Source organism: Scophthalmus maximus, chromosome 18 (assembly GCF_022379125.1).
Source record: "Scophthalmus maximus strain ysfricsl-2021 chromosome 18, ASM2237912v1, whole genome shotgun sequence".
Taxonomy (NCBI): domain Eukaryota; kingdom Metazoa; phylum Chordata; class Actinopteri; order Pleuronectiformes; family Scophthalmidae; genus Scophthalmus; species Scophthalmus maximus.
In genome coordinates, this window is record NC_061532.1 from 2,547,039 (window position 1) to 2,574,555 (window position 27,517).

General features: G+C 40.1%; 1 protein-coding gene across 2 annotated transcripts; it reads right to left on the reverse strand.

The window, feature by feature from the left end:
- Nucleotides 1-4,383: 4,383 nt before the first annotated feature.
- frk (fyn-related Src family tyrosine kinase) lies at nt 4,384-26,339 on the reverse strand. 2 transcript variants are annotated; one of them, XM_035616871.2, is made up of 8 exons: nt 25,719-26,333; nt 23,446-23,567; nt 20,776-20,939; nt 19,735-19,903; nt 12,397-12,555; nt 7,732-7,913; nt 7,319-7,484; nt 4,384-7,141 (listed from the first exon to the last, which is right to left on the reverse strand). In XM_035616871.2, exons 1-8 carry the CDS (start codon nt 26,090-26,092, stop codon nt 6,933-6,935), a joined length of 1,545 nt encoding a protein of 514 aa, XP_035472764.1. In that variant the 5' UTR covers nt 26,093-26,333; the 3' UTR covers nt 4,384-6,932. The 2 variants fall into 2 exon arrangements, with proteins under 2 accessions (XP_035472764.1, XP_035472765.1); XM_035616872.2 differs by lacking the exon at nt 12,397-12,555 and having other exon boundaries at nt 25,719-26,339.
- Nucleotides 26,340-27,517: the final 1,178 nt, after the last annotated feature.

Sequence of the window (27,517 nt, forward strand, 5' to 3'; positions counted from 1 at the left end):
GGGTTTGAATTCTGGCTCGAACCATCCAGGGCCTTTCTGTGTGGAGTTGCATATTCTCCCCATGTATGTATGGGTTCTCACCGGCTTCCTCCCACAAGCCAAAGACAACCAAGTTGGGCTTACACCATAGGTGTGAATGTGAGAGTGATCGGTTGTCCAGCTCTGTATGTTGGGCCTGCGATATGCTAGCGACCTGTCCAGGTTAAATCTGGTCAAATCGTTAGTTCAAATCAGATTACTAATTGTATTAGAAAAATGTCTGATCCTTTGCCAAAGCACCACCATTTGTAAATAAAAACATAAGCAGAGAAGGTATTTACTTATTTTTTGCATTTGTAAGGGACCATGTAAAATGTTCACCGTTAATGTGAACATTTGATGCATTCAGTTAGCATGAAGCTATTTTCAAGCAACTGCCAATGAAAACAACGGTTAAGAATAGAATGCAATGGAAATACTAAAGTAAAGTATGAGTGCATGAAACTGTACATTACTTTCAATTACTGGTTGTCAGTACCAGCGGGATTGAGCCATGATGTCTCAAGGACTCAGGTGTGAGACAGGCTCAGTGGCAGTGGCTTCAAATTTCAGCAGCTCCTTGAGAAGTATTTTGTCATTAGAAATCAAACACATCTTGATTATTTTAAGGATCTTTTCTTCGGTACAGCCCCGGTGTCTATCACAGAGCCTCTAAGATGTACAGGTGTCATGACGCTGATGCACAACATGTAAATCAGACCGTTTGAATTAAACAATGTATGCAACATTGCCCCAGACGTGCTCTGCATTCTCTGGACATATTGAGATTTAGGCACAGTCAATCATACGTCAATGCCCCTAGACATGAGGAGAAGCACATCCACAGCCCTGACGCGTCGCTGTGAATAAGGGAATTAACTCTGTGCTCATAAATATGTTGGCTGCAAAAGGAATTACCCGTCCCATTCCAGGAAGCACGCCTTTGCAAAATCTCCTTTTCTCTATGCAAACAAGAGCAATTCATTTGAATAATTCTCACTAAACCTGTCTCATCCACTTGTTTTCCCTTTTGAGAAGCAATCACCAGTTGTCTGCTTGTAATTTATGACCATGGGCAAATCTGCCGTGGTTTTACAGGGCTGCATTAGAACACATTCTAGTTACTACATTATGGCAAATGGGGAAAAATACACTTTTTAATGGAGAAAGACAGGTGCTTTCCAAGGTGGATCCTCAGCCTTGTGTGATGCTGAGACACTAAAGGGAAGATGGATTATTTTTGTGCTGCTACTCATTCATTATCCAAATCATGGAAATAGTTTATATCTGTTAAAATGTTTTTTAAAAAGCTTTTGAATATTTTAGTGCAATAATGTCTCCACTGAATTTATGAAGATTCACCAAGGAGCCTGTTTGTTGCACTGTGGCTTTCTCAACAACCTAATTAACATCATTTGAGGTAAAACTGTGGTTTGCTCTCTAATATAGTTAGGCCTACAGCAATAATCATTTCCAATTTGAGTAAGTACTTGGCCTGAATTATTATGGATTGCAGAGTAAGCTTTATTTTGAAAGGCTTCTTTTTTAAAGTCTGCGAAGAAATTCTAAGCTGGTTGCTGCAACAGCTGGAAAAGGAACTCCCCCTTAACAAATGCAACCATGGACATGAAATTTGATTTTAGTCAAATTCCACACAACATGTAGAGGTTGGGTTGGTTCTCATATTTCTAATCATTTCATTTCTACACAGTTCATTCTTGTAAAAGAGATCTCAGTTCTAATGTCTGCAATAAGATTTGGTCATGTAACACTTACTGCCCATGCTTATTTGTTAATTTACCATTTATTTCTATTGACGCCAACACAAGGGACAAAACATTTCAGTTTCCAAGGCGAGTTCGACCTTTTTCCAATTTGTCTAAGAAGACATGTTTAATATGCGAACAAAACACAATGCTTAGAAACAGAGAAGTTACAATTTTAGCCAGTTTCTCCAGCACTTTAGCACATAAGCCGATTTCCAGACTGTAATGTCACTCTAAAATTATGTTTATATTACAAAATTATTAATATTAATATTAATATTATTATTATTTAATCATATTGGTCTACACATTTATAGATCAATGTATGCATTTGCAGATTTGTCTACACATTTACAATCTAGAAAGATTTGTCCACATGCCGGTAACAGACAGTTACACGACACAAAGCCTGTTTTCACCACAGATTATAGATAAAAATGAAAGTTACCTCCGAAAGCAATGCTGAAATGCTGGAAACCTTACATTGGTTATTTGGCTATTCATGTTAGTCCGTTTCTATAGTTTATGAGAAAATGATTCTAATTCTCACTTGATTTATAACGTCAGTAAGCATTTTCCTGAGGAGTTTATGGTTCAATCTCTAGTTTCAAGTCTTCTTCAATACAGAATGATGTTCACTTTGTAAATTTTGGTCCATTTAGAGTAAAAGAGATGATAAAGCAAGGTAACCATTGAGGCGTGGATACTGTGTGATTGACAGCTGGTACCATCCAATGGATAAAGGTTGGAGGTGTCGGTGACTGACAGTTTCCTCGAGCTCTCAGTCAGGCCACACACCCCTGCTCCTCCAAATATGGTAAGATGGTGCTGGCCAAAAAAATTAATTTGAGGCTACAAAACAACAGTTCACAAACCAGTGGTGAAAAGGAATAATTGAAGGAGTGGATGCTGATTCAGGGAGACGGAAACCGTGGATGTCTTAAGCAGAAGTATTTATTATTAGAGCTCAATATATATCAAGGAGATTTCGGGTTGGTTTACACAGATCAACAATGTGGTCAGTGTATGGCGCCCCAAGACAATCTGCCTGTTCCCGGTCTCTGTAGTGTATTTAGTTTCGGGTAATGTCGTCATCTCCCCGCGACTATGACACAGAGAGAGAGAGAGAGAGACTGCAGCTGCTCGATGATTGTTATGGCTTGCCACAAACAGGTTGACCTCGCTTGGTGACTGAGAAGACTCGTCTTAACAGTTTCTCAGGGGAGGATAGACAAAATTCCAGGACAAATGGGTGACGACGTCATGGAGGGTTGCCACTTGGTTTATACAAAGAAAGCATCCAAACATTAAATACTGCATCTGCCATCGGACACTTCTCAACCCGATACAACAGCACATAGATATTTATTTATGTCTCTTAAGTGTCATCTGTGTTATTTCAGAGAAAGAAATTAAGAGCAGTGGGACCTCAAATTGAATTAAAATCCAAGACAATAACTCTGACTGTCACGAATGTCCAATGCAAAGTTAGACATGAGGAGATACACAGCAGAGACTTAAAGAATGAGCCTTAAACAGTCGCACTGGTTTGATAGGTGGAAGGTTAAACTGTGACTGACAGCGGATTTTGAGTTTAGGCATGCTTCTCTGGTGTTTCAGGCTCTCAGCAGGACATGAGGCGAGTGTTAGCATGGAGTGTCAGCAACACTCTGTGGCCACATTGGAACATTGCATCTAAACTGTTTGACAAACATGTCAGTGACTGTTGGTACAGTTTGTTTTTAATAATATTGATGGTAGTTTGTTTATTTTTAATCCTGTTACATTTAATGTGACTTGTTCATTTTATGTTGTTGAATTATGACGCATTGAGATATAGCACTTCAATCACTTAAATTCAAAAATCATATTTGTCTCTTAGGGTTTTACAATTTGTACAAAATAAGACTGTAAAAAAAATAATAAGAAAAAAATAGAGACAAATCAGGAAGAGCAATAGGTTAGCAATATATGCAATAAACAATAGAAAAAGATAACAAAGATTAACTATAACCTTAAATTGCAATCATAAGCGAAGAATGTGGGTCAGAGAAGATACTGAGGAATCTGCACCTTAGTGACTGGTACAACCTCTCAAACCTCCCCCTTACCTGGACAGAAGATAGACTGTGTGCACAGGGTAAAACATTGTAACATAATTTCATCACAGCAAGAAGACACAAAAGGATTAAACAGGAATGAACAAAGAAAGGAGCAAACACTGGCTGAGTGTCCACAGACACGACTAGAATCAAAGCATAAGGTCCTGGATAAAGGACAGGGACAAAGAGACGGAGGTGGAAACAGCTCAGACATGTGGTCAGAGTGAGGATATATTTTTCAGGAAGTAATCGACATTCTTGAAACAGGACAGACTTGAGACATTGACGTCAGTAGAGATGGTTTCATAGATAGGGGACATCGACTTCTAGTGAAGAATTTTTTCTTGCTTTTATATCAATAATTTTTTCCTACTTAATCACGTGAACTTTCCCCTTTTTTTCTTATACTGAATCTTCTGATTGGTCTTCATATTTTCGTGCCTCATTCAAAACAGGTTCGGAACTGCAGTTCCAATGAAGTACCACAACCAGGATAATACAATATAATTCATTTTAATTGTTGCGGATAAAAAGATTGTTACATTAAAATAAAGCATGATCATATACAAACATTGGCATGGTTTAATGTACAATTAACAGGATTGTGATCATGACACTAAAAACAAGACAAAATCATCATCATCAACGTTCATGTGTTAAACATCTGATGAGGTGTTCCGTCTCTGCTGACACAGACCCGAGATCAGCACTACGCCTCCAACAGAATCAGTAAAAAAAGGAGGGATAAAGTCCAGCGTCACATAGTTCAGTCGTTGACAAATTTAACTGCGGGTGCCTCGTGACTGACAAACAGAACACATTTAACATAATTTGCTACATTATACAAGCAGACAGGTGTGAGTATGCTGAGGCTTTGGGTGTAGTAGAATTAGGGTCACATCCAGGCCCAGGACCACCAAAATGTGGCTGTGCACTTGTGCGACAATTTAACAGAACATCATGTTAAACAACTTTAACATGTTTAAGGGATGTTGAACATACAACAACGTTAAATAGCATATTCATGTATCTCCATCCAATTCCAAACTAAACTTTCAATCTAATTAGCTCATTTACAGATTAGATTATCGAATTCTCAGTTTCTTTTGAACTGGATTAACATTTGGTTTGTCATAAATGTTGCGCTAACTGATAGCAACCAAAGCGATCAAGAGGCTAAACAACATAAAGCATAAAATCGCAAAACATGTTGAGGGGACACGGATAAATACACCGATACCATAATAATATTAATGGTTGGGAATGGATTTAGTGGTACGCATATCCTTTCTGAAACATAATTGCTAGCCTGCCAGTAACGTGGTAGGAGCTGCTCCCTAGCTCTGGACTTTTGGATGGAGTTATATTGTTGTACTGTGGGTTTAAAAGTTTGTGACATCCCTTAGAGTTGCTTTACTCTATATTTCATACGTGTAGGGTTGTGTAGTGGTGAACCTACAGAGAATTATTGCAGACTCCTCAGTGACTTTTTGCTCTACCTCTTGATTTTATGGTCAACAACTTCACAGATTTATGTCACGCATTGGCCTCATCAGCGTAATTATCAGCCAGAGGATCTGGTGGTAACCCCACTGTGCACTTCCTGTCCAGCACCAAACTGCAGACAAAGTAAGAGCCCAGCTGTTGAATACAGTGGGATCATTTAGCAGGTAAACAGTTGGATAATTCTCTCAGGGATTAGTGGAAAACCAAAACAACGCTAAAAGCACAAATTCTACTCAAAATTAATGCTTATGTTGCTCTGCCTGCTGGTTGTGAAAATTAAAAAATGCATTATTCATGTCAACTTCATAATAATGTACACTCGTCCGAAGTAATATAGTAAAATACAAAAACAATCTAGAAATGAGCATTTAAATATTTGTTTAAAATGTTAATTGGTGGGGACGTTTGTTTTCTCACCCCCAGCAGGTGGTCATGACTCCATCAGAGCAGACTGGACACTACTGTGACTCACTGTGGCAAAGTGGTGTTATGGGATGGGGCTAGCTGGTTAGGATGCTAACTTCAGTAGAAGCAAAGCAGCGAAAAAATTTTAGTAAAATGAGAGTTGACCATTGGTGTTGCTATCCTGACCGATTGTGGTGAGTGAAGTCCAATGCCAAATTCTTTTTTCTTTTTCGACTGCTAAGTTTATAGCTATGAATAGTAAAATTGGCTACGTAGCGATAGCATTCATTTGTGGGCATTAAGTTGATGTGATTTTCTCCAACAATTAAACCTACAGGACTTCATACAAACCTGGCAGTGTGCCCTCAGTTCAGTTCTCTTGTAGCCTGAAGAGAAGCTTCAAGAGAAAAAGTTTGGTTATGTTATGGAATCTAGAGTGAAGCCATTTTGGAGTAGTTTGTCAAGAAGGTGATTTATATTGTGTTTTTATTTAATGGGCTCCTAGTGGGCTGCCAGGACTAAAGACAGTTGCCTACCTTGGAATAACAAAGACCAACTAGGATAGTCACAGTACATATGCAACCAGGAGTGAGCCGAGTTGACAACACCTGCCACTCGCTCCAAGACACAAGGCAAAGCAGACTGAGAAGGTAAGTGAAATCTTGTCATCCTCTCAGGTGCCTTCCAGTAAAGCCCGACAGGTAGCCGGTGGAAACAATGTGCGCTATGCTGAGTGCAAGAAGAACTGGTTGGTCAAGATGCAGAGCCTGAGCTGAAAGAGGCCTCCTCCAGTCAAATGCTTACTTTAAGAGTTAGGCTCAACGTGCACACGGCCTGTCTGAAAGTGCATTCGGTTGTCACACAAAGCGATACCAGTAGTGTCACAACCAACTGTTGCTGTCGTAAAAGTATCCTCACCATGTGTCAGTTACAGTCACAGTATTCTATCATCGGCATATCAAACATTTTACATCATCCTTTGACTTCAACAAGAGAAAATTTTAAATTACATTTGAATGTGTTACTTCTTAAATATGTCAGTTTAAGTCCATGCTCTCACTGATATGAATTTGATTTTGCACAGTGGTTTTTTTGGTTCCCTTTCTTTTGAGCCTGTCACAGACTGGTCAGTGTGCTAATAACGGCTGGCGTCGTCATACGAGGTCACATCCATGTCGAAGAAGTCTTCCAGCTTCCACTGCAGGGTCTCGAACGTGGGCCGGTCCTGTTCATCCTCCTTCCAGCAGTCTATCATGATGTCGTACATGACTTTGGGGCAGTTGGGGGGGCACGTCATCCTGTAGCCCTGAGGAATCTTCTGGACCACCTGGTAGTTGCTCATGGCTGGAATAGTCACAGAGGTACATTATCACAGCTCGAACAGCAGAGATTTCTGCTCTCAAATATTAGTGTGGGAGGTTTTGAGAATAAACCGCACCGACATAAACATCCATTACACGTTTTAAACCTTAATGTTCAATGAAGGGTTTCTATTCATGATGAGGGTGATAGAGGTGGTACCTGGGTAAGGCATCTGGCCAAAGGTCATGATCTCATACAGCAAAATTCCAAAGGACCAGACATCAGATTTTATAGTGAACTTGTTGTCATTGATTGCCTCTGGAGCTGTCCACTTCACAGGAAACTTTGTGCCCTCTTTGGCTTCGTACACACTCTCATTCTCTTTCTAGTGACAAAACAAGAGACAATGCAGCTTTAGTGTAAAGATCCACACCGTCACAAAATCAAACTAATTATGTGGCCTGGGTTGTTGAGTGTATATCAGGCTCTATAATGCATGCCAGTAAATGTATAAGTTACCCATAAGGTTAATTTAACAAAGTAATTCTGTCATCTGTAAATATTTTGTAATAGGTGAAAAAAAGACATCTGCTCAATGCATTTGACACAAGCACTATAAAGGTCAAACCCACCATGAAAACCCTGGCAAGGCCAAAGTCGGCGATCTTGCAGATGTTGTTCTCGCCCACCAGTACGTTCCTGGCTGCCAGGTCCCTGTGGATGTAGTTTTGTAACTCCAGGAACGCCATGCCTGATGCCACCTGCGCAGCCATCTCAATCTGGTCAGAGATCCGCAGCGTTTTGCCGTTATCCTCTGCAATCCAAATGCATAATGAGTCACTGTCCTGCCATGATTCACTTATCTCACTCAGGAGAGATTTAACTATGACAGAACATATGCAGGTGGAAAATAACTTAAACACCTTCTGTGTCAAATATTTTTTTAAATTTGTTGTAAAAACTGGTGGCAGACTCCCCCCACCCAGTGCTTCAATATGCAAATCTGACAGATCAACAGTTGATTGAAAAATTTGAGAGAATGCAGTTCTAATTAAAACTACATTTTAGATAAGTGATATCTGGCATTACCACCTTCAAAAGCTAAAGGCAGTGAACTAATGATTCACCGACTATCCACTATGTTGGTCAAAATGTCAGCTGTAGCTAACCAATGTCAGTGGCATAAAACATAACTCTTGGCTGTTGCATACTGGGGTTTGTATTCTTTCAAAGCTGACATCGACTACGTTTACATGGACAGCAATTTTCCAACTATTGACCCTATTCTGAACAAAATAATGTTTCAAATATGATTTTTAGATGAGTTTGCTCAGAATATTCCATGCATAGTCTCATTTACATGTTACAGATCACAGACTGCTTATCACGTCAAGCAGTTGGTAACTGCTGAACATATCAATGTCACAAATGCTGCAAAAACTCCAACAGGACATTATAATGCGATGAGAACGAATACACGTCTACAAAATGCAACTAGATCGGAAAACTCTATATGTCTTAATTTGCTTATTGTTTATACAGATTAGAAAAATGTGTCTCATTCAGTCTTTTGTCTTAATCTGGTTAATACTGGAACACTGCTGTCAGAAAAAAAGCCCATGGGAATGTACTGAATGCAACGAAGTCAGAGTGGTTTTCTTGTGTTTGCTAATCACATAGGTATTTCCTGACTGGTAACAGTAGCATGCAGTTCAGGGACGACACAACAGCTGGTGGAGCAGATTCAGTATCATCCAGCCAAAGTTTTAAGCTCATCATATAATCACTTTGATCTCAATTTAGCACAGATTGATTTGTTAAATGTGCATAAAAGGACAAATGGTGGGGGGAGTCTAAACCAACCAGGTTTCACCACTGATTAAAAAGTTTGATATTTGTGTGGGTCTGAACACATACTCACTATGATATTTTTGATATGTGTGGTGAATTATGTCTGACTGGGGTCACCACACAGACCATCTCGGGGCTGCTGATATTAGAGTGACCATCACTCTGATGTCAGCAGCTCGAAGAGATACACACTCACCATGTCCATCTGCCAGGTGAATGCATCATTTGTCACGGCAAGTACATAAGTTCAGATATATAGCCGATGACAGGTCAAAATACTAATCAGCCCCAGGGTGACTGAGGTGCTCCTCTACAGTGTAGAGAGCCATCTGCCATCCAGGGATTTATATGCATTCCTATCATTCTTTGCTGCGGCAACTAATGAGTTCATTTATGATAGATCAGATTTTTATTTTTTCCAATGAATTAAAAAAATATCAGAGTTTTTTTTTTAAAGCCCATTTTTGCTCTACATACAAGAAAAACATTTGAAATGTTGAAAACAAAAATGAACAACACTCACTTTCAGGAATTTCATTTGTTTAGTCACACTAGGAACAGGGGTGCTGTTTTTCGCCCTTTTGTTTCTTAGCACAAATATAGTAGTTAGTCAGGTTTTGATGAGTTCTCTTTTATTCTCTTTTAGTTGTATTTGTTTTTTTGATGCAAACAGCATCCAGCCGACCTGTTACACCTCCTTTAGTTAAGCCACACAATTGTATGTATTATATTGCACTCATTCACAATAATAATTTTATTTAAAAAAACAAATATCAGGTTTTTATGTTGCAACTCTTTTTGTTGCAAAAAGTAAAATACTGAAATGGCCTAAAATACATTTGACACTCTCAGTACTGTGCAGACATTTTAAAGTGCCAGTATCTGTAGTCAACAGTCTGTCAGAATGTCACACATTTGACGTGTGCTGCAGTTTGACTAGGAAGTAACACTGGGACTGTTCAGGTAAAACTGAAGAAAACACTTTCTGTCTGGCAGACTGACTCTCACACAGAGCTACTCTGCTACTCTACAAACGTAAGTTTAACTTAGTCGTGCTCCTTTATCACATAAGATTTCCTTATCTAATGAATTAACCGTGGTATAATTGATAAAAATGTAAATCTCTATATTTAGAGACATCTGTTATATCATTCACGTCCCTCTTTCTCTACATTTTGCACCATTCTAAGTGCTGAATTAGCTCTCAGCACTTCCTCTTTGCAAGGTGGTGTAGAAACGACTCTGACCGATTAACCTTGATAGTGCAGGAAACTTTAAAACAGATATAATGATATTCACAGACAGTGTCAGTCACACAGATCTGACTGAGTTATGATTCTCAGACGGAGAAAGGTTTTTGATGCAAAGTTCAGTTAAACTTAGAGCTGTCCGTCACAGCCAAAATACAGGAACCAATTTCCTGTTGTTTGTTGGATACACGTGTCCCTTTCACCCCATCTTTTCCACACATAGACTTTACTTTGGAGGCTGCCCCACACATGGACTCTAGTCAATTTGTAGACACATATCAAGGACAATTAAAGCAAACAGCAGGCACTTGACTAAAGTATATACTGACAAAATAAAGGGTCTGCATATTTTAGCAAATGACAGATGTCAGATTTGTAATAAGTTTCCAAAAGTTTCTAAAAATAAAAATGATCTCCATTTGTGATTGCGATTTATTGAGTTTAGACTGATGCATAAAACGGCAGTTTTTTCCTTTTTCGAGTCTGCAGAGATTTAAATTAGCAAAAACGCACACACACACACAAGCATGCACACACGAGGCTAATTGGCTGTAAATGAAATCAAGTGAAATCATTAGAGTCTGACCGATATATTGGTTGGCCGATATTAGCCTTTCACAGACATATCGTTTAGGGCCCGACCGATATTATCGGCCAACTGATAGGAGCCTTTAACTGTGCATTTATGTATACATTTTACTTAAAATAAAAGTTTATTTTCTTAATTCAAGTGCTATTTATTTGGTTGTATTTGTAATTTAAAAAAAAATTATTGTCATTTATGATAAAGTTTATGTTAAACTAAAATATCAAGCCTCCATTACATTTCTATATATATATATATATATATATATATACACACATCAGCTGATGTTTCGTATTGGGAATCTTGTACTAATCTCAACATATACTGTGATGCTGGCTTGGAGCCATCAAGAGATAAAACCAGTGCAACATTATTACATTCCTTTCTTTATTTTCTTTTTTGGCTGGGTTATCGGTAAGATCTCAGTGGCGATCAGTATTTGATCTGCACCATTCTCTCTTTAACATTAATAAGTAAAATTAATAAACCAGATGTATGAACATAATTAATGTCCTGTAGTTTGCAAAATGTATCTTTTAAGCACTCTATCCCAACTGGTCTGAAGTATTAACATAAAAAAAAAGAATAAAATCAGTTTTCTAGGGGCTGCTGGGCGAGGCTAGGATCAAGGATTTAAACTGGTTCCGGTGCAAATCTCGGCATTGAGCGCAACAGTGAGGTTTCGAAAGTGAAAATCCAATCTATATTCTCCATTGAAATTTTGATGGTATATGTACATGTAGAAGCTACAAGTCCATTATCAAATCAACCTTGTTTTAAGAAAAACATATTTTATTTGCGATGTCATGGAGAAATACTACACTACCCACAATCCTCAAGTGTAACATCGACGTCTCTGATTGGTGGAGATGGCTGTTACCATGGAAACACTTATTACACCCACGAACTTCAAGTCGGCTTGTTATGCTGCGTTCCATTATGCCTCAGAACTCAAAAATTACAGACCTCCGAGTCGGAGGTTGCATCTCCAACGCCTTGTCAAGTCGGAATTCCGACTCAGTGGGTCGGAGGAACCCCACCAACCCCAACCCCCGCCATCTGAGCTCCCAACTCCTAGTTCCGAGATGTATTGGAACATAGCATGAGTTACTGATATCCGCTGCTACCACTGAACTCTACAATCGTTATACACTATATACATATATAAAACAAAAGCTGCAATACATTACAAGACTCTTATCAACAATATAAATACTACAGTGATGATGATGATGAATGTTAAATTGAATGTGTGCTAAAGTGTCCGTTTAAAGTTGTTGGCTTATGAGATGAGAAGTTTTTTCGCTCTTAAAACAATTATGTACATTCTTTGCCCCATTTTCAAAATTTTTTGTCGTAGTTTATTGGCTTGGTTCCAGGCTTAAAACTCATTATATACAGATTTTACGAAGTGTCAATGGGACATTTACTTCCGGAACCGGAGCCGTAAAAAAACGTGGGTGGTCACTGTTGCGCTCTATTATGGCCCGACTGTTGCAACAGGCAGGAAGACCATTTTCAAAGAGCTGCAGCATCAGAGACATTAGACTCTGATCCTGTCATAAAGCAGCAGTAGCTTGTAATCACTTGTAGATGAAAATAAGTCTTACTCTGCAGGTACTCAAGCAGGCTGCCGTTCTTCATAAGCTCTGTGATGATGTAGATGGGCTCCTCCATGGTGCAGACGGCGTACAGCTGGATCAGCTTGGCATGCCGCAGCCTCTTCATGATTTGAGCCTCTCTCAGGAAGTCCTCAGGATCCATGGTACCTGGGAAAGGTGGTCAGCCATTTTGAGATCTAATTGTTTTGGAAGATTAGCGACAACTTTTAGTGACGAACACTATGTGGGCGAGCGTTTGTACACTAAGTTATCCCTTGGAACTATCTTGGGTTTATGTATAAATTTGTGTACAAATGTGGTCAGATCTTCATCTAACTCAAATTTATCTAATAACACAAATCACTGTATTGTTCTTGTCAATACTGACTACATTATCAAAATCTTCACAGTGTGTTTTGGAAAAGCCCTCAGCCAATGACATGAACAAAAGCTAACTGGAGTCAGTAAACTTGGAGTCCGAGTTCAAGTCCATACACTGAAACCAGATTGGACGTGTGGTTGTCAAAAGAGAGATATCCTAAGACTTCAGATCGGTTTGCAAAACACAACACTGCTGGGAAAGGTTTTGTGGACTGTTGAAACTAAGGTTGCATTGTTTGGGAAAAACGTGCTACTATTATTTACAGTTTATAGAAAGGGAACTACATACCAACATGAAAACATAATTCCTGAAGGGAAGTATGGTGAAGGGAGCATCATGATTTGGTGCATTGCTGCCTCTGGACAAAATTAATTTCTAAGTTTATCAGTGTATCTTACAGGACAATGTGAGGAGGGCTGTTCACCAGCTGAAGATCAGAAGTTAAGTGATGCAGCAGGACAATGACTCTAAGCATGGAAGTAAATCAATTCCACCGGCTGGAGTCAGAGTCCAGACCTTAACCCAGCAGACGATCACACCAGAACTCCTGAAAACATGTCTGACCTGAAGCAGCTCTGTAGAAATAAAAGTCCAATACTCCTCCTGAACGCTGTGCAGCTCTGATCCACAGATACTGGAAGAGCTGGTTTGAGGTTGTTGCTTCCAAAAAGAAGGTTCGACCAGTTATTAAAACCAAGGATCCACTTAATTTTTCCATCAGCACAGTGAATGCTGTGTTCAATAAACACGCTAAAGATTATAATTGTGTTATTAGCTTAATCATGTTTTGTCTACACTTTTTTTGACTCTCGCGGTAACGTATTGTCACTTCCGGTTGTTGTTGCTTCTGTGAACTGTGTTTATCCACCGCGTGTTATTGACACGCTCTTATCTGCGCTCCGCACCGTAGCCTAGCTAGTTAGCTTTAGCAGCTAACAATGGCTTCTTCCTCTCCTGCTGTCTCCTGCTCTGTTTGCTCCATGTTTAGTTACTCCTCTGCCTCCTTTAGCGATAGTGATACTTGTAGTAAGTGTAGTTTGTTTGCTAGGATGGAGGCGAGGTTTAGTCTGTTAGAAGCGTGGCTCTGCACCATGGAGAGTAAGTCGTTAGCTGATACTGTTAGCCAGTCCCCGCTAGCCGGTGCTAGCCGCTCCAGTGTAGCTTCTTTAGCTCCTTCAGCTCCCCCAGCAGCTCCCGAGCAGCCGGGAGGACAGGGCGGCTGGGTGACTGTCCGCAATAAGAGGCATAGTCCTAAACTGAAGCTCACGGTTCACCACCAACCACCAATGTTCACGTTTCTAATAAATTCTCCCCTCTCGACACACCCGCTGAGGAAACAACTCTGATCATTGGTGACTCTGTTTTGAGGAACGTGAAGTTAGCAAAACCAGCGACCACAGTCTGTATCCCAGGGGCCAGAGCAGGCAACGTTGAATCCCACCTAAAACTGCTGGCTGAGGATAAACGTAGATATGGTAAAATTATTATTCACATCGGCAGTAACGACAGCCGATTACGCCAATCGGAGGTCATGAAGATGAACATTGATTCGGTGTGTACTTATGAAAGAGCAATGTCGGACTCTGTAGATTTCTCTGGACCCCTGCCCAACTTGATCAGTGATGACATGTATAGCCGTACATCATCACTAATCCGCTGGTTGTCGAGGTGGTGTCCAGATAACAATGTGGGCTTCATAGATAACTGGCGCATCTTTTGGAGAATTCCTGGTCTGATGCGGAGAGACGGCATTCATCCAACTTTGGATGGTGCAGCCCTCATTTGTAGAAACCTGACTCGGTTACCTAGACGGTCAAACCCGTGACATTTCAGAGTTGGGACCAGGAAGCAGAGTTGCAGTCTTACACGCTTCTCTGCACTTCTATTACAGCAGTCGCCCCCACAAACCCCCATGACCACTTCAACTATCTAAACCAAATCTCATAAAGATCAACACAAAGCCTATAAATGAACCTAAGAATAGAACAATAAAATGTGGATTATTTAATATTTGGTCAATCCCATCTAAATCTGTTAGTGAATGATCTGATAACTAACCAGCATGTTGATTTATTATTATTTTGTATGACTGAAACCTGGCTGCAGCCAGAAAAATATGTTAGTTTAAATGAATCGCCTCCCTCTTATATTAATACTCATATTCCTCGGACCACAGGGCGAGGAGGAGGAGTAACAGCAATCTACCAATCAGACTTATTGCTTAACCCTTGACATAAACATAGTTTTAACTAATTTGAAAGCCTAACTCTTAGCCTCTTTCACCCAAGCTAGAAATGTCAAAAACCAGTTATTGTAATCGTTGTACATCGACCACCAGGCCCTTATTCTGAATTTCTATCTGAATTTTCAGACTTTTTATCTGAGTTGGTGCTTAGCACAGATAAAGTTATTATAGTGGGTGATTTCAACATTCATGTGGATGTTGCCAATGACAGTCTAAGTTCTGCCTTTAATTTGCTCATAGACTCAATTGGTTTTACTCAACATGTAAACAAACCCACTCTCTGTTTTAATCACACCCTTGACCTTGTTCTGACATATGGCATAGACATTGACAATCTAATAGTATTTCTTCAAAAACCCTCTGTCCGATCACTACTTAGTTACATTTGAATTCTCCATTATTGACTTTACTTATATTGGAGAAAAGTTCTATTACAGCAAGTGTCTATCAGAATACTCTGTTAGTAAATTCAAAGAAAAAATTCCTTCGTTATTTACTCCACTGCCATGTGTCGATACAGTGCAGTATAGTTATCAACATTTTACCTCCCACACAAATTGACACTGTTGCCCCTCTGAAAAAGAAGACAGTCAAACAGAGGAGGATAGCTCCATGGTTAAATGCACAGACACGTGCTTTAAAACAGACGTCACGTAGGTTAGAAAGGAAGTGGCGTTCCAATAGTCTAGATGATTCTCATGTAGACTTAAAAAATAGTTTAATTACATATAAGAAAGCCATCCGAAATGCCAGAACCAATTATTATTCTTCACTAATAGAGGAAAATAAAAACAACCCCAGGTTCCTCTTCAGCACTGTAGCCAGGCTGACAGAGAGTAAAAGCTCTACTGAACAGTCTATTCCTCCAACTCTAAGTAGCAATGATTCGATGAACTTCTTTACTAATACGATTATTACCATCAGAAAAAAAAGAATTACCAGCTCTTTCCCACTAATAGCACAGACACACTGTCCAGTACAGTAGCTTCTGAACCAATAGTATTGCCTAATTTATATTTAGAATGCTTCTCCCCAATAGATCTGGCTGAGATGACTTCACTTGTCACTTCATCCAAGCCATCAACCTGTCTTTTAGATCCTATTCCATCAAGGCTATTTAAGGATGTATTACCTTTAATTAATAATTCCATATTAGATCACATCAATTTATCTATATTAAAAGGCTATGTACCAAAGGCCTTTAAGGTGGCAGTAGTTAAACCTATGCTCAAAAAACCGACTCTAGACCCAGATATCTTAGCTAACTATAGACCCATATCAAACCTCCCCTTTATCTATAAAATCTTTGAAAAAACTGTTGCTAACCAGTTATGTGACTATTTACACAGGAATAGTCTGCTTGAAGACATTCAGTCAGGGTTTAGAAAACATCATAGTACAGAAACAGCACTACTGAAGGTTACCAACGACCTTCTCATGCCCTCAGACAGTGGACATGTTTTTATTCTCGTCCTTGTAGATCTTAGTGCCGCATTTGATACCATCGATCACAAAATTCTGTTACAGAGACTAGAACACATTGGGATTAAAGAAACAGCACTAGAATGTCCTACTTATCTGATAGATTTCAGTTTGTTAACATTAATAACAAATCTTCCATTCATACAAAAGTGAGACGGAGTACCACAAGGTTCTGTACTGGGACCGATACTTTTCACTTTATATATACTTCCTTTAGGCAATATTTTAAGAAAACACCACATCAATTGCCATTGCTACGCTGATGATACCCAAGTGTATTTATCTATAAAGCCAGATGAAACTAGTCAGGTAGACAAACTTCAGGACTGTCTTAAAGACATAAAGGCCTGGGTGACTTATAATTTTTTACTTCTAAATTCAGAAAAACTGAGGTCATTTTACTTGGCCCTAAACACCTCAGAGAAATATTATTTGATCATATAGTTACCTTGGATGGCATTACCCTTGGCCTCCAGCTCTACTGTGAGAAACTGTGGAGTTACCTTTGACCAGGACATGTCCTTTGACTCACACATAAAACAAATGTCTAGGACAGCCTTCTTTCACCTGCGCAATATCAAGAACATTAGAAACATCCTCTCTCAAAAGGATGCTGAAAAACTAGTCCATGCATTTGTTACTTCTAGACTGGACTACTGTAATTCATTACTGCTAGGATGCCCCAATAAGTCTGTGAAAAGCCTCCAGTTAATCCAAAATGCCGCAGCACGAGTTCTGACAGGAACTAGAAAAAGAGATCATATTTCTCCAGTGTTAAAATCTCTGCATTGGCTTCCTGTAATATTCAGAATAGAATTCAAAATATTGCTCCTAACCTACAAAGCCCTTAATAATCAAGCTCCATCATATCTTACAGAACTCATAGTTTCATATTATCCCAATAGATCACTTCGCTCTGTAAACGCAGGACTACTTGTGGTTCCCAGAGTCTGTAAAAGTAGAATGGGAGGCAGAGCCTTCAGCCACCAGGCTCCTCTCTACTGGAAACAGCTCTCAGTTTGAGTCAGGGAGGCAGATACCCTCTCTACATCTAAAGTTAAACTTAAAACCTTCCTCTTTTATAAAGCTGATAGTTAGAGCTGCTCACGTGTTTAATAAACCATTTCTTTATTATGCTACTATAGGCCTAGACTGCTGTGGGAACTCATATCATGAGCATCTTTCTCCCTCTCCCGTTCTCTCCTTCTCCCTCTCTCTCTCTCTTTATCTCTCTCTCCTTCTCCCACTTTTTTGATCTCTCTCTCTGCCCCCATGTATCTACATTACATGTCACTAACTCTGTTTTCTCTCTCTCCTAGTAGATCTGACCCCAGAGCTGCAGGATCCAAACCCGTCATTATTATTATCATTATTATTACTATTATTATTATTATTAATAACATCATTGTATTTATAAGTGTCAGTTTTCACTAATTATAAGTATCAGTCTGGTAGAAATTAAAGCAACTGTTATACTACCCCCCCATCCCCCGATATGTTTACAGTACATGTCACTAACCCTGTTTGTGTTTTCTATCTCTCCTAGTGTATCTCTGACCCCAGAGCTGCAGGACCCTAACCCGTTGTTATTATTGTTATTATTAATATTAATATCATCACTAATAATGACAACAACATAATTGTATTTTTTAATTATAAGTATCAGTCTGGTAGAGATTAAAGCGGCGGTTGTACAACTGTCCTCTCTCTCTCTCTCTCTCTCTCTACCTCTCTCTCTCTCTCTCTCTCTCTCAACCTCTTTCTGCCCACTTTTCCTTCTCTTCCCCATTTCTCTCCTCATCCCAACCGGTTGAGACAGACGACCGCCCACAGCTGAGTCTGGTTCTGTCAGAGATTTCTTCCTGTTAAAAGGGAGTTTTTTTCTCTCCATCGTCGCCAAGTGCTTTGCTCATTGTGGGATTTGTTGGGTTTTCCCTGTAATATTGTAATATTGACCTCACTATGTAAAGTGCCTTGAGACAATGTATGTTGTGATATGGCGCTATACAAATAAAATTGAATTGAATTGAAAATTGACTAATTATTGCAGGTAACCCCATAATTTCTCCATGACAACAGAAAATTCTAACAGAGGTTCCTTAAAGCTCTAAATTAGGTATAATGCTCTTTCTTGGTAATATAATGGACTTCCAATAAAGTCCAGATAATACAGATATAAGTTTTCAAGGCTCACATCAAATGCTTTATAGGCCACATAAAACCACCTGTTACCACATGATCGAAGCTCCATACTCAGGACATGCGGGACACATGAACCAACTCTGCTGACTTGTTTGTGGGAGAAAGCTCTAGCAAAGGCTGGTAACAGGACATTTTCATACATTTCTGAACTGGACAAAGTTCCACATGATTATATTGTTTTTTTGTTTAGGTAAGTGTCAGTCTCTTAGCCAGAACTAACATCTCCATATTGTTCAAAATAATGCAGCTAACTAGCATCAGCAGAACAATCATACCATACACCCAGATACACAATCAATTTTACTGTTGATATCATCATTGTAATCAGCTTTGAGTATATTTTACTTAATACTCAACGTTTTGGATTGGTGCCATACAAATATCAAGAGATGACAAACTAAACCTGCCAGAGCAGATCCTGTGGTGCTATCACAATTACTGAATGTACCTGAAGTCATAATGAAGAACAGCTTCTTTTATCTGTTCACTCTTAACAAGATATTCTGGATTTTACAATGAACACTTATCATGTAGATATAGAAGTACAAGTGTATTAAAGGGAAATTTAATTTAATCAAATTGCAAATGCAGCAAAGTCAAAGAATCGTAAACAGCCTGTGATCTTGGTTTTATATAATTTATTTAGTGGGCAGGTGTCAAAAATCCTGTAGTGTTTAGACTAAAAGAGTTTAGACTATTCTCATTTTGTAAAGTGAAATTTGTTGCCAGGGAAATAAAGAAAAAAAACATTTAGAAAACCAAAACTATCAAAAGTACCACCTCACTACCAGATTAACATTACTGTAATGTTTCTTAAAAATTCCAAACAGTTTCCGGGGTTTATATGGGGAAAACTGAACCAAACTCGCAATTTGGCTAAGTCAAACGTGTTGCAATGGAATGAGAGAAAAATGAAAATTCCGTAAAATGGTTTTAGAGTTCTGCTCTGGAAATTAAATTATCAGAGATGGGACAGACCGCCATATATTCCTGCATTATATGCTAGGGAGATAAGAGAAATGATTATTTTGTTTACCAGGTTTGAGGGTCTTCACTGCGACTGCTGTGGTTTCGTTCCAAATGCCCTCGAACACTTCACCAAACTGACCCGCTCCCAGCTTCCTCAGGAGCTTGATGGAGTTGCGGTCAATCTCCCATTGGTCCACTGTGTTGTAGGACAGACCATGAGTCTGTGGGGCCTCCATCTACAAGAACGTGAAGAGTCACTGTTTACTGAGGTGATGATTTGTCTGTATACTGCATGAATAGGTGAACTTCCAGACCCCTCCAGTCACGTTTTAAAGTATATAAAAATAATCTGCTACGCCTAATAATTTGTTTAACATTTGTTTACCCCAAAAAAGTATTCATGTTATACAAATAACGCAGACGGCGCGCCCCGCCCACTACAGAACAGGCCAGGGAGTTGCGACGCTTGGACACGAGGAGCGGAGAGGGCAATACCAAGACATCCGGTCTGGATGGATAAAAGAGCATGACGTTTCCAGTTTAACCGCACCAGGGCCGGCCAGGAGGCCAACCACGGGTGCAAGAGAACACGGAAGGCGAGTTGGGAGACAAGACCCGCACGCACGGTGATGGTGGTGGAGACTGGAAATCATAGCAACTGAGAACTTTGACGTGACCCCCGCAGTTGACGAATCACTCCCGGACTCTTGTCCCTCTCACACACATTAGTCTACACTGGCAGACTCGCTCCCCTGTTGCGAGTAATTGCAAAAAAATCTTGCACATTTGGTCGCAATCTGGAGCCCTGTTGCCTAAATTTGCATATTCAACTGTGATTGGTTTTGTTTATTTGTGACGTACCAAATCTAGCTTGCCAGGATACGAATGTGAAAGGAATGTGAAAACCTGTCTATAGTAACAAGATTTGCTCAGATACAAGTCTCTATAGTCAATGTCAGACATTTTAGAGGACATAAACAGAAGAAAAACACTTTTTTGCCTGGAGGGGGACTTTAATGATTAGCTAAAAGGAAATAATGGAATATGGAATATAAAAAAAGTCAACAGGGTGCATTAAGTTTATATTGTCCTGTAGGGTGTGCTTTACCTTTTTGCAGGGCTCACCCAGACGCACACAGAGGCCATCGGACTGTCTCGAGTAATGTTCCACCAACTCCTTCAGTGTTTGAAAGCATCTCGTCTTCGACACAAAGTACTGACCGTTGTCCATTTTTTTCAGCTTGTAATGCTTCACCCTCCCACTGTCCACCACTGAAAGATAAATCAACACAAACTGTTACACCCAAGAACTGTACCAATGAGGTTTCCTCATGGTCCTCAGTTTTTCAAAACAAGCCAACACAAGTCTTTCATGTTTCTTTTCCACTGAAGGCAACAGTGTGTGGCAGTTGTAAAGGAGGTTAAAGAGAATGGTGAGACTGAACCAAAAAAAGTTGTCAACAAAACTAGAGCAGAAAGGAGATAAACTCCGCCCATTATCAGATTTTCGGTTTTGATTGGAGCTGGTAAATGGACTGTATTTATATAGCGCTTTTCTAATCATATAGATCACTCAAAGCGCTTTACAGGAAAGTCACATTCATACAGCGCTGCTATTTAACATGCATTTTTCATTCATACAAACTGTCAGAAGAGCCGTCAGAAGGAAGTAAGGGTTAAGTGCCCAAGGACACAACGGCATGTGCACTGGCGGAAGCTGGGATTGAACCACCAACCTTTGGGTTGATGAGCGAACGACTCTACATCCTGAGCCACAGCCGGCCAGCCTCTGGCAAGTTTTTTGCCGATCGAATTCACTTCCCTATGAAGGGGATCCAGACTGATTCTGATTCCAGAGTGAATTAAATGAGCTCCCAGAATTCGTCTGGGTCCCAGACTAGTTTTTTTTTTTTCCCATTTCACAACAGGAAAGCATTTTTGTTGTTCCGTAACTTTGGACATGAAACATTCTGATAGCATAGAAAATGTTAATTTGGATCTATTTCTGAAGATATTCAAAATTCTGTACAGGTAAAAGGGCTTGTGATAACTCTTTTCTTCACAGGTGATGAATCAACCTACAGTTAGTGGTCTATGAAATGAACTAGAATGAGCATGGAAAGAATTCAGCTGTCATGGAAAGAACAAGGCCAGTGAAAAGACAGATTTGATAAGAGAGAGATAAAGTTATCACTGTTTTTATGGGAGCACAGACCTTATTTATTTAACTTGATGACCTTCACACCCTCAATCATTTGAGTGAATGGAAAACAAATGAATCACTGAACAGTGCATGCGGATGAAATGTTTGCTTTGTGGCAGAGAAGCTCACATGCACCAGAATGCCAACAAGCATGACTTCATGTGAGAAACATACAGATAAGATGGTAGTCAGCTAATTTTAGCTGTTGCTATTAAGGTTGCTATTATAGCTTGTTGTTCAGATCTAACCACTTGTAAATTCTTCTGTCATCCCAAGTTAATAATTATTCAGGTTCATAAAAACCAACGTTGTGTTTTTGTTAAACTCCATTTTAAGTTGTATGGTCATAGATCATTGCCGACTGGATAACATTTACGTATGTAACTGGTGTTTCGATGTCGCTGACGTCTGCCAAACAGTGGCCAATAATCACAATGTAGTCCAACTGTATCGTTAGATTCATGAAGCTAGATAAGTGATTCATCAGTGCTAGATAAACAGCAATTTCTATATAAAGTTAGCTACTAAGTTAGTGGTCATACAATGGCATCAAAATCTAAGTGAACCCTTTGAAATTACCAGCATTTATGTATAAATTTCTTTTAAAACATGATCTGATCATCTAAAATCATTTCAAATGAAAAACACTATCTGTTTAGTGTACACTATAACAAAAATTATTGCATTGTTCTTGTCCATATCTTGTCAATGTCATTCATATTCACCATTAGCATTTTGATCATCAGCAATAATGACTCTAAACAGTAAAAGCCAATAAAGAAAAAAATTCAAATCTGCCTTTTGGAGTGGCCCAGTGAGAAGGTAGACATGGTCGTCCACTAACCCCAAGGTCGGCGATGCTCTGAGTGGTCAATGAGACTAGAAAAGCACTATATAAATACAGTCCCAATAGACATGCTGTGGAATGACCTCAAGAGAGCCAAATAACACCAGACATCCTAAGAATATAGCTGAGCTGCAGCAGTTCGGAGAGGTTCGACCAGCGACTAAATCCAAGGGTTCACTTACTTTTTCCACCTGCACTGACCTGATGCCATTTCATGACCAATTTAAGCAGAAAACCAGGTATTCAAAAGGATTCACATACTTTTGCTTGCCACTGTACATAAACTTATTCAGAGCCTTTCCACCTCCAATCAATGACGTTTCAAACAGTTACAGGAGGTTTAAGTATTTCACTGTGATTGAAAATGCACAGATTACTAATGCACTAATGTAATGGAATTCTCTGACCCAAACAAGCAAAGCTACACCAAACCCTGATTGTACCACAATGACTGAAGGGGTGTATTATTGTATAATTTCTTATGAATTCTTCTTTTATTTGTAAGAGAAAGAAAATGTCATTAGTTCTTACAAAAGTTACATAGCCTTGAATTTCTAAATATCTGAACCCTACTTATTATTTCAACTTACTGTTTAAAAAATATTGTGTCAGTTCATCTTTCAAAACTAGCATTACCCTGCTTAAATGTTTATATAAATGTGCACTGGTTTCAATCTGGGATTTACTTAAAATTTATGTTGCTCAAGAAGCTTTTTATCTTAGCTCACCTGAGAGGGAGAGCTCTCCTTTCTGACTCTCACAGTTTCTGATAAGGAAGGCACCATGCTGGTTCCCTCCAGCCAGTAGCATCTTCTCCGCATCCTGCCTCTTGGTTTCGGGGAAATACCATCTATGAATCAGAATTCAGGCAAAGAAGCAGAGCTGGTCAAGCACATTTCAGCCATTGTTGAATAGAAATATAGACATAAATTTTGACACATCAAATGTCAGTAGGGGCCAGGGTTCACTGTGTTCACTGGCGATTTCACTAAATGTTTGACCAACTATTCTAGTGGTGAAACGTTTTAATTTTCCAGTTTTTATTGACATGTAAGCAGTTCATGTCCAGTGAATAACCCTAAATGGAACACAGGTCAGCAGTGAACTGCTCAAAGTAAAAATCCAGGTCCCCACAAACTAAAAGTGATTATAAATTTAATAGAAAACAGGTATTGTATTTTTCAGGGATTAGGAAACTTGTACACTTAGAGCTTTCCTGCAGTAGTAAATGAAGCTTTAAAAGTTAATGCAAACAGTTTCTACATGGGTCCCAACTTTTGTTAATTACTTATAGACCCCCTGTGTGCACAAAGGCAGTGTTAGAACAAACACCCTCTGATGCATCATTGAGACAATACTATACTGCAGGAAGTATAATGCTGTTTATTACTGGTTGGTCAGCAAGATAATGAGCCAAACATTAGAAGAACATGAACAAGACGGTAGTTTTGCATAATGAAGAGAAGCACAGTCTCCAGACTTAAACCTCACAGAGCTGGTTATGGAAGAAATGGACACAAGGTGAAAGCAAATCAAACTGCCACTGCAACACATTGGTTGGAAGGAACATCAGGAGTGTGTCAGGCTGACAAACGAGTCCAAAATTTCTGTTCCATTTTGACCAGTCATGTATTTCCTTGTTTGTCTTAAACATTTGTTTAAACTAGAGCGCCCAGCTATTTTAAGAGGTTTTTTTTCTTTAAATCAAAGTCTATTCCCATAATCTAATCTTGTTTTCAATTTAGAGAGCCATGGCTGTGCAGGAAACACAGAATCGACAGCTAGCTGGACTGTGAGGAAATGTTCACTGAATTTTACAAAAAGTGTAATGGATTAAAATCACTTAATTCCACCTTTAAGGCCTATATTCTTCACTCCTACCTTGATCTTAAAAGATGCATTGTACTAAACAATTTCACTGTTAATTGTCAAAGATTAGAAGATATAGAGGAGCAGGTTAATATGGCCCCTATTAAACTAAAAATGACTATATGTATAAAAATAAATGTTAACATCTAACCAGAAGCTTAGTATATGTCCAGAGTCTATATTCCCACTGGAAAGTGAGCCAACACAAGAAATATGATGCACCGTTAGGAAAGCCCTAACCCTTATTAAAATGCAGAAATTAGTAAGGCCTGACATTTAACCTCACACCAGTCTCTGGTAGATAAATGCTTTGTCTACCAGAGACAGAGCTTGTATGTGACAAGCAGGATAATTCTATGCAACTGTGTTATGTAACACACTCTTCTATATTTGGTCTCATCTCATGTCCATGACAGTGTGTGACTCAGTGAAACTCTTTAACACAATTGAACCGAGATGGATTAAGGCGATCGATGTCGACACAGACAGGAAAAACCAGAGTTCCGCCTAGAAGAAACAGGTATGACGGATATGCCGGGCAGGGGGAGAATGCACTACCGAAAAGAATTGGGCTTTATCTTGTCCAACACTACCGCATGCCAATGAAATAAATCTATTTTTAAATTGGTGGAAACAATGTCTAGCGAGGTAAAGGCAACTTCTCCATTTCTACTTTAATATATGACCACACCAAGGCCTCTCACAGAATATGTTATTGACTATACCTGCAGCTAAAATCGATTTTTTTTTTTATAGAAGCAGAGTCACAAGGATGTAGTCATACTCATTAAATAATGCGTCAATTACAAATGTCAGCCATAGGCTTTTCTAGTGCGCCATTTATGATCTTGTGTTTCTGAGGCCTTCCTTCCCTGCAAATTATTAACCTGGAAGCTTGGCCCTCTCAGGGAAACATTAACCAGCTTAACCCAAGACGGAACACACCAGCACCACAGAGGGGAGAGAAGTGGTGGCCTGCCCTCACATGTCACAGTGTCTCACCTCGCACACGTGACACCGGCAGTTCGTGAATTACTTCAGAGTTGTCAGTGCCGACTTTCCGAACGTGGCCACTGTCACAATAGGCAGTAACAGTAACGGAGCGGGAAAAAAACAAAATCACAATACTCACGGCTCAGCGTTGATGCTCTCGACGGGTGCCACATAATTCGCAGGGATGTATCCCTGTTTGGAGGCCGACAGCCCGCTGGCGGCTTGGGCAAACCACCATTCACCGGGGCTTTTGTCCAGCGCCTCTAAGATGTCCCCGGCGTGGAAGCTCAGGTCCTCCTCAGTGCGAGCCGAGTAATCGTACAGGGCGATGTAATAGTCCCCCGCTGTCTCCGCGGGCGCGGAGCTCTTGCCGCCGGCGGCCGGCTCCGCGTTGTCGCCGGGCCCCGGGTTCCGCGCCGCCTGTCGCACGGGGTCACCCGCAGAGCGGCGCGGCTTTTTGAAGCACGCCAGGAAACTCTGCCAGCACGAAGACAACCTCTTCTGGATCTCCATGGCACGTCAATCACGGCGAGTCATTCTCTGTCGGGACGGCAGACGGAAGCGGAATCCCTGCTCCTCGCTCATGATAAACGCTCCATAAAGTCAGAGAGTCATTTTTCGGGGGGATAATCCCAAATTCGGACAGCGGGACAGCGGGACAGCGGGACGGGACTGGCCCTTGAACGTCGCCTACTGTGAGAGCGCTGACTGGTAGGTTCGTGGTTCACGCTGCTGTGGGGCAATCACCTGCACCTGCTGAGGAATGGGGCGCGGCCTACGTCACCGCCACTGCGCCGGCGACACACGCCCTCTGCTGACCGTGTTGGAGAATGGCAGCGGACGATCGGGGTTCAGACATCCCCGGACCAATTCGTCGCGGACACCGTGACGTCACCCATTGGTTTGCTAACTGCCAGTGTTCTTGGTTGCACAATCTTCTTCGCCGTGTTTTAATATGGGCTTGGCAATCAGCATGCCAGCTGCATTGTCGGCGCCTTCTTCTCCGGAGTTTTCCCTTTCTTTTGATCAGTGGCGTAATTCAAATGTGACAGAAAAGAGGTAGATGTAGGGATTATTCGATTGATTGTGGTGATTGTTTCGATAGGTTCACAAAAGTTGTGGTTTCATGTTAAAACCCCAGTGTGTATTTTTTTTTAAAACTTTTCTGGCGGCATCTGGTGGTAAAGTTGCAAACTGCGATCAACTGAGAACCCGACAGGGGACATTTTATGGTTGCCCGCTGCTAATTCATTTCCGGTTTCTCGCAGCGCTGGAAATTCAACGCGGTTGCAACGTATTCTGGACCGTTTTCTGCAACCGTATTTAATGCTGCGTTCCATTATACCTCGGAACTCGCACCCCGGAAGTCGGGGTGGTGATTTTTTTCCGACCTCCCGCGTCGCAGTGGAACCGGAATGAAGCACAACGCGACATAGCAAACGTGGCGATTTACACGGTGGTCGGGTCCCCCAAATGTTACTATATTTAACTAATTTAAAGTTCACGAAAAAACATTTGGTTCTCTGGTGCTGGTGATTATACGTACATGAACACACAATTATGGACAATATATTCAATTTCTGTGAATACTTTCTGCTAAAAATTACACACTGTAGCTTTAAATTTAGTGTACAATGCACCCTAACCCTAACGCAACTAAATCAAACGCAGCATTTAAATGCTTTAAAAGTGTAAAAAATGCCAACTTTTGGAATTCCAGGAGACGTAACAACACGCCTGTCCAAGTAGTGAACCAATAAACTAGCTCATTCTAATTGTTTTCCAGGTACAGTGTTCTCAGTCTGACATACCTCACATTTTGGCCAGTGCCATGTTGTTTTTTGGAACTAGAAGTAACCATATTTGGAGGAGCGGGCGATGGGTCTGACTGAGAGCTCATCCACTGAACATCCACCTACACCTGCAATCATGCACTGA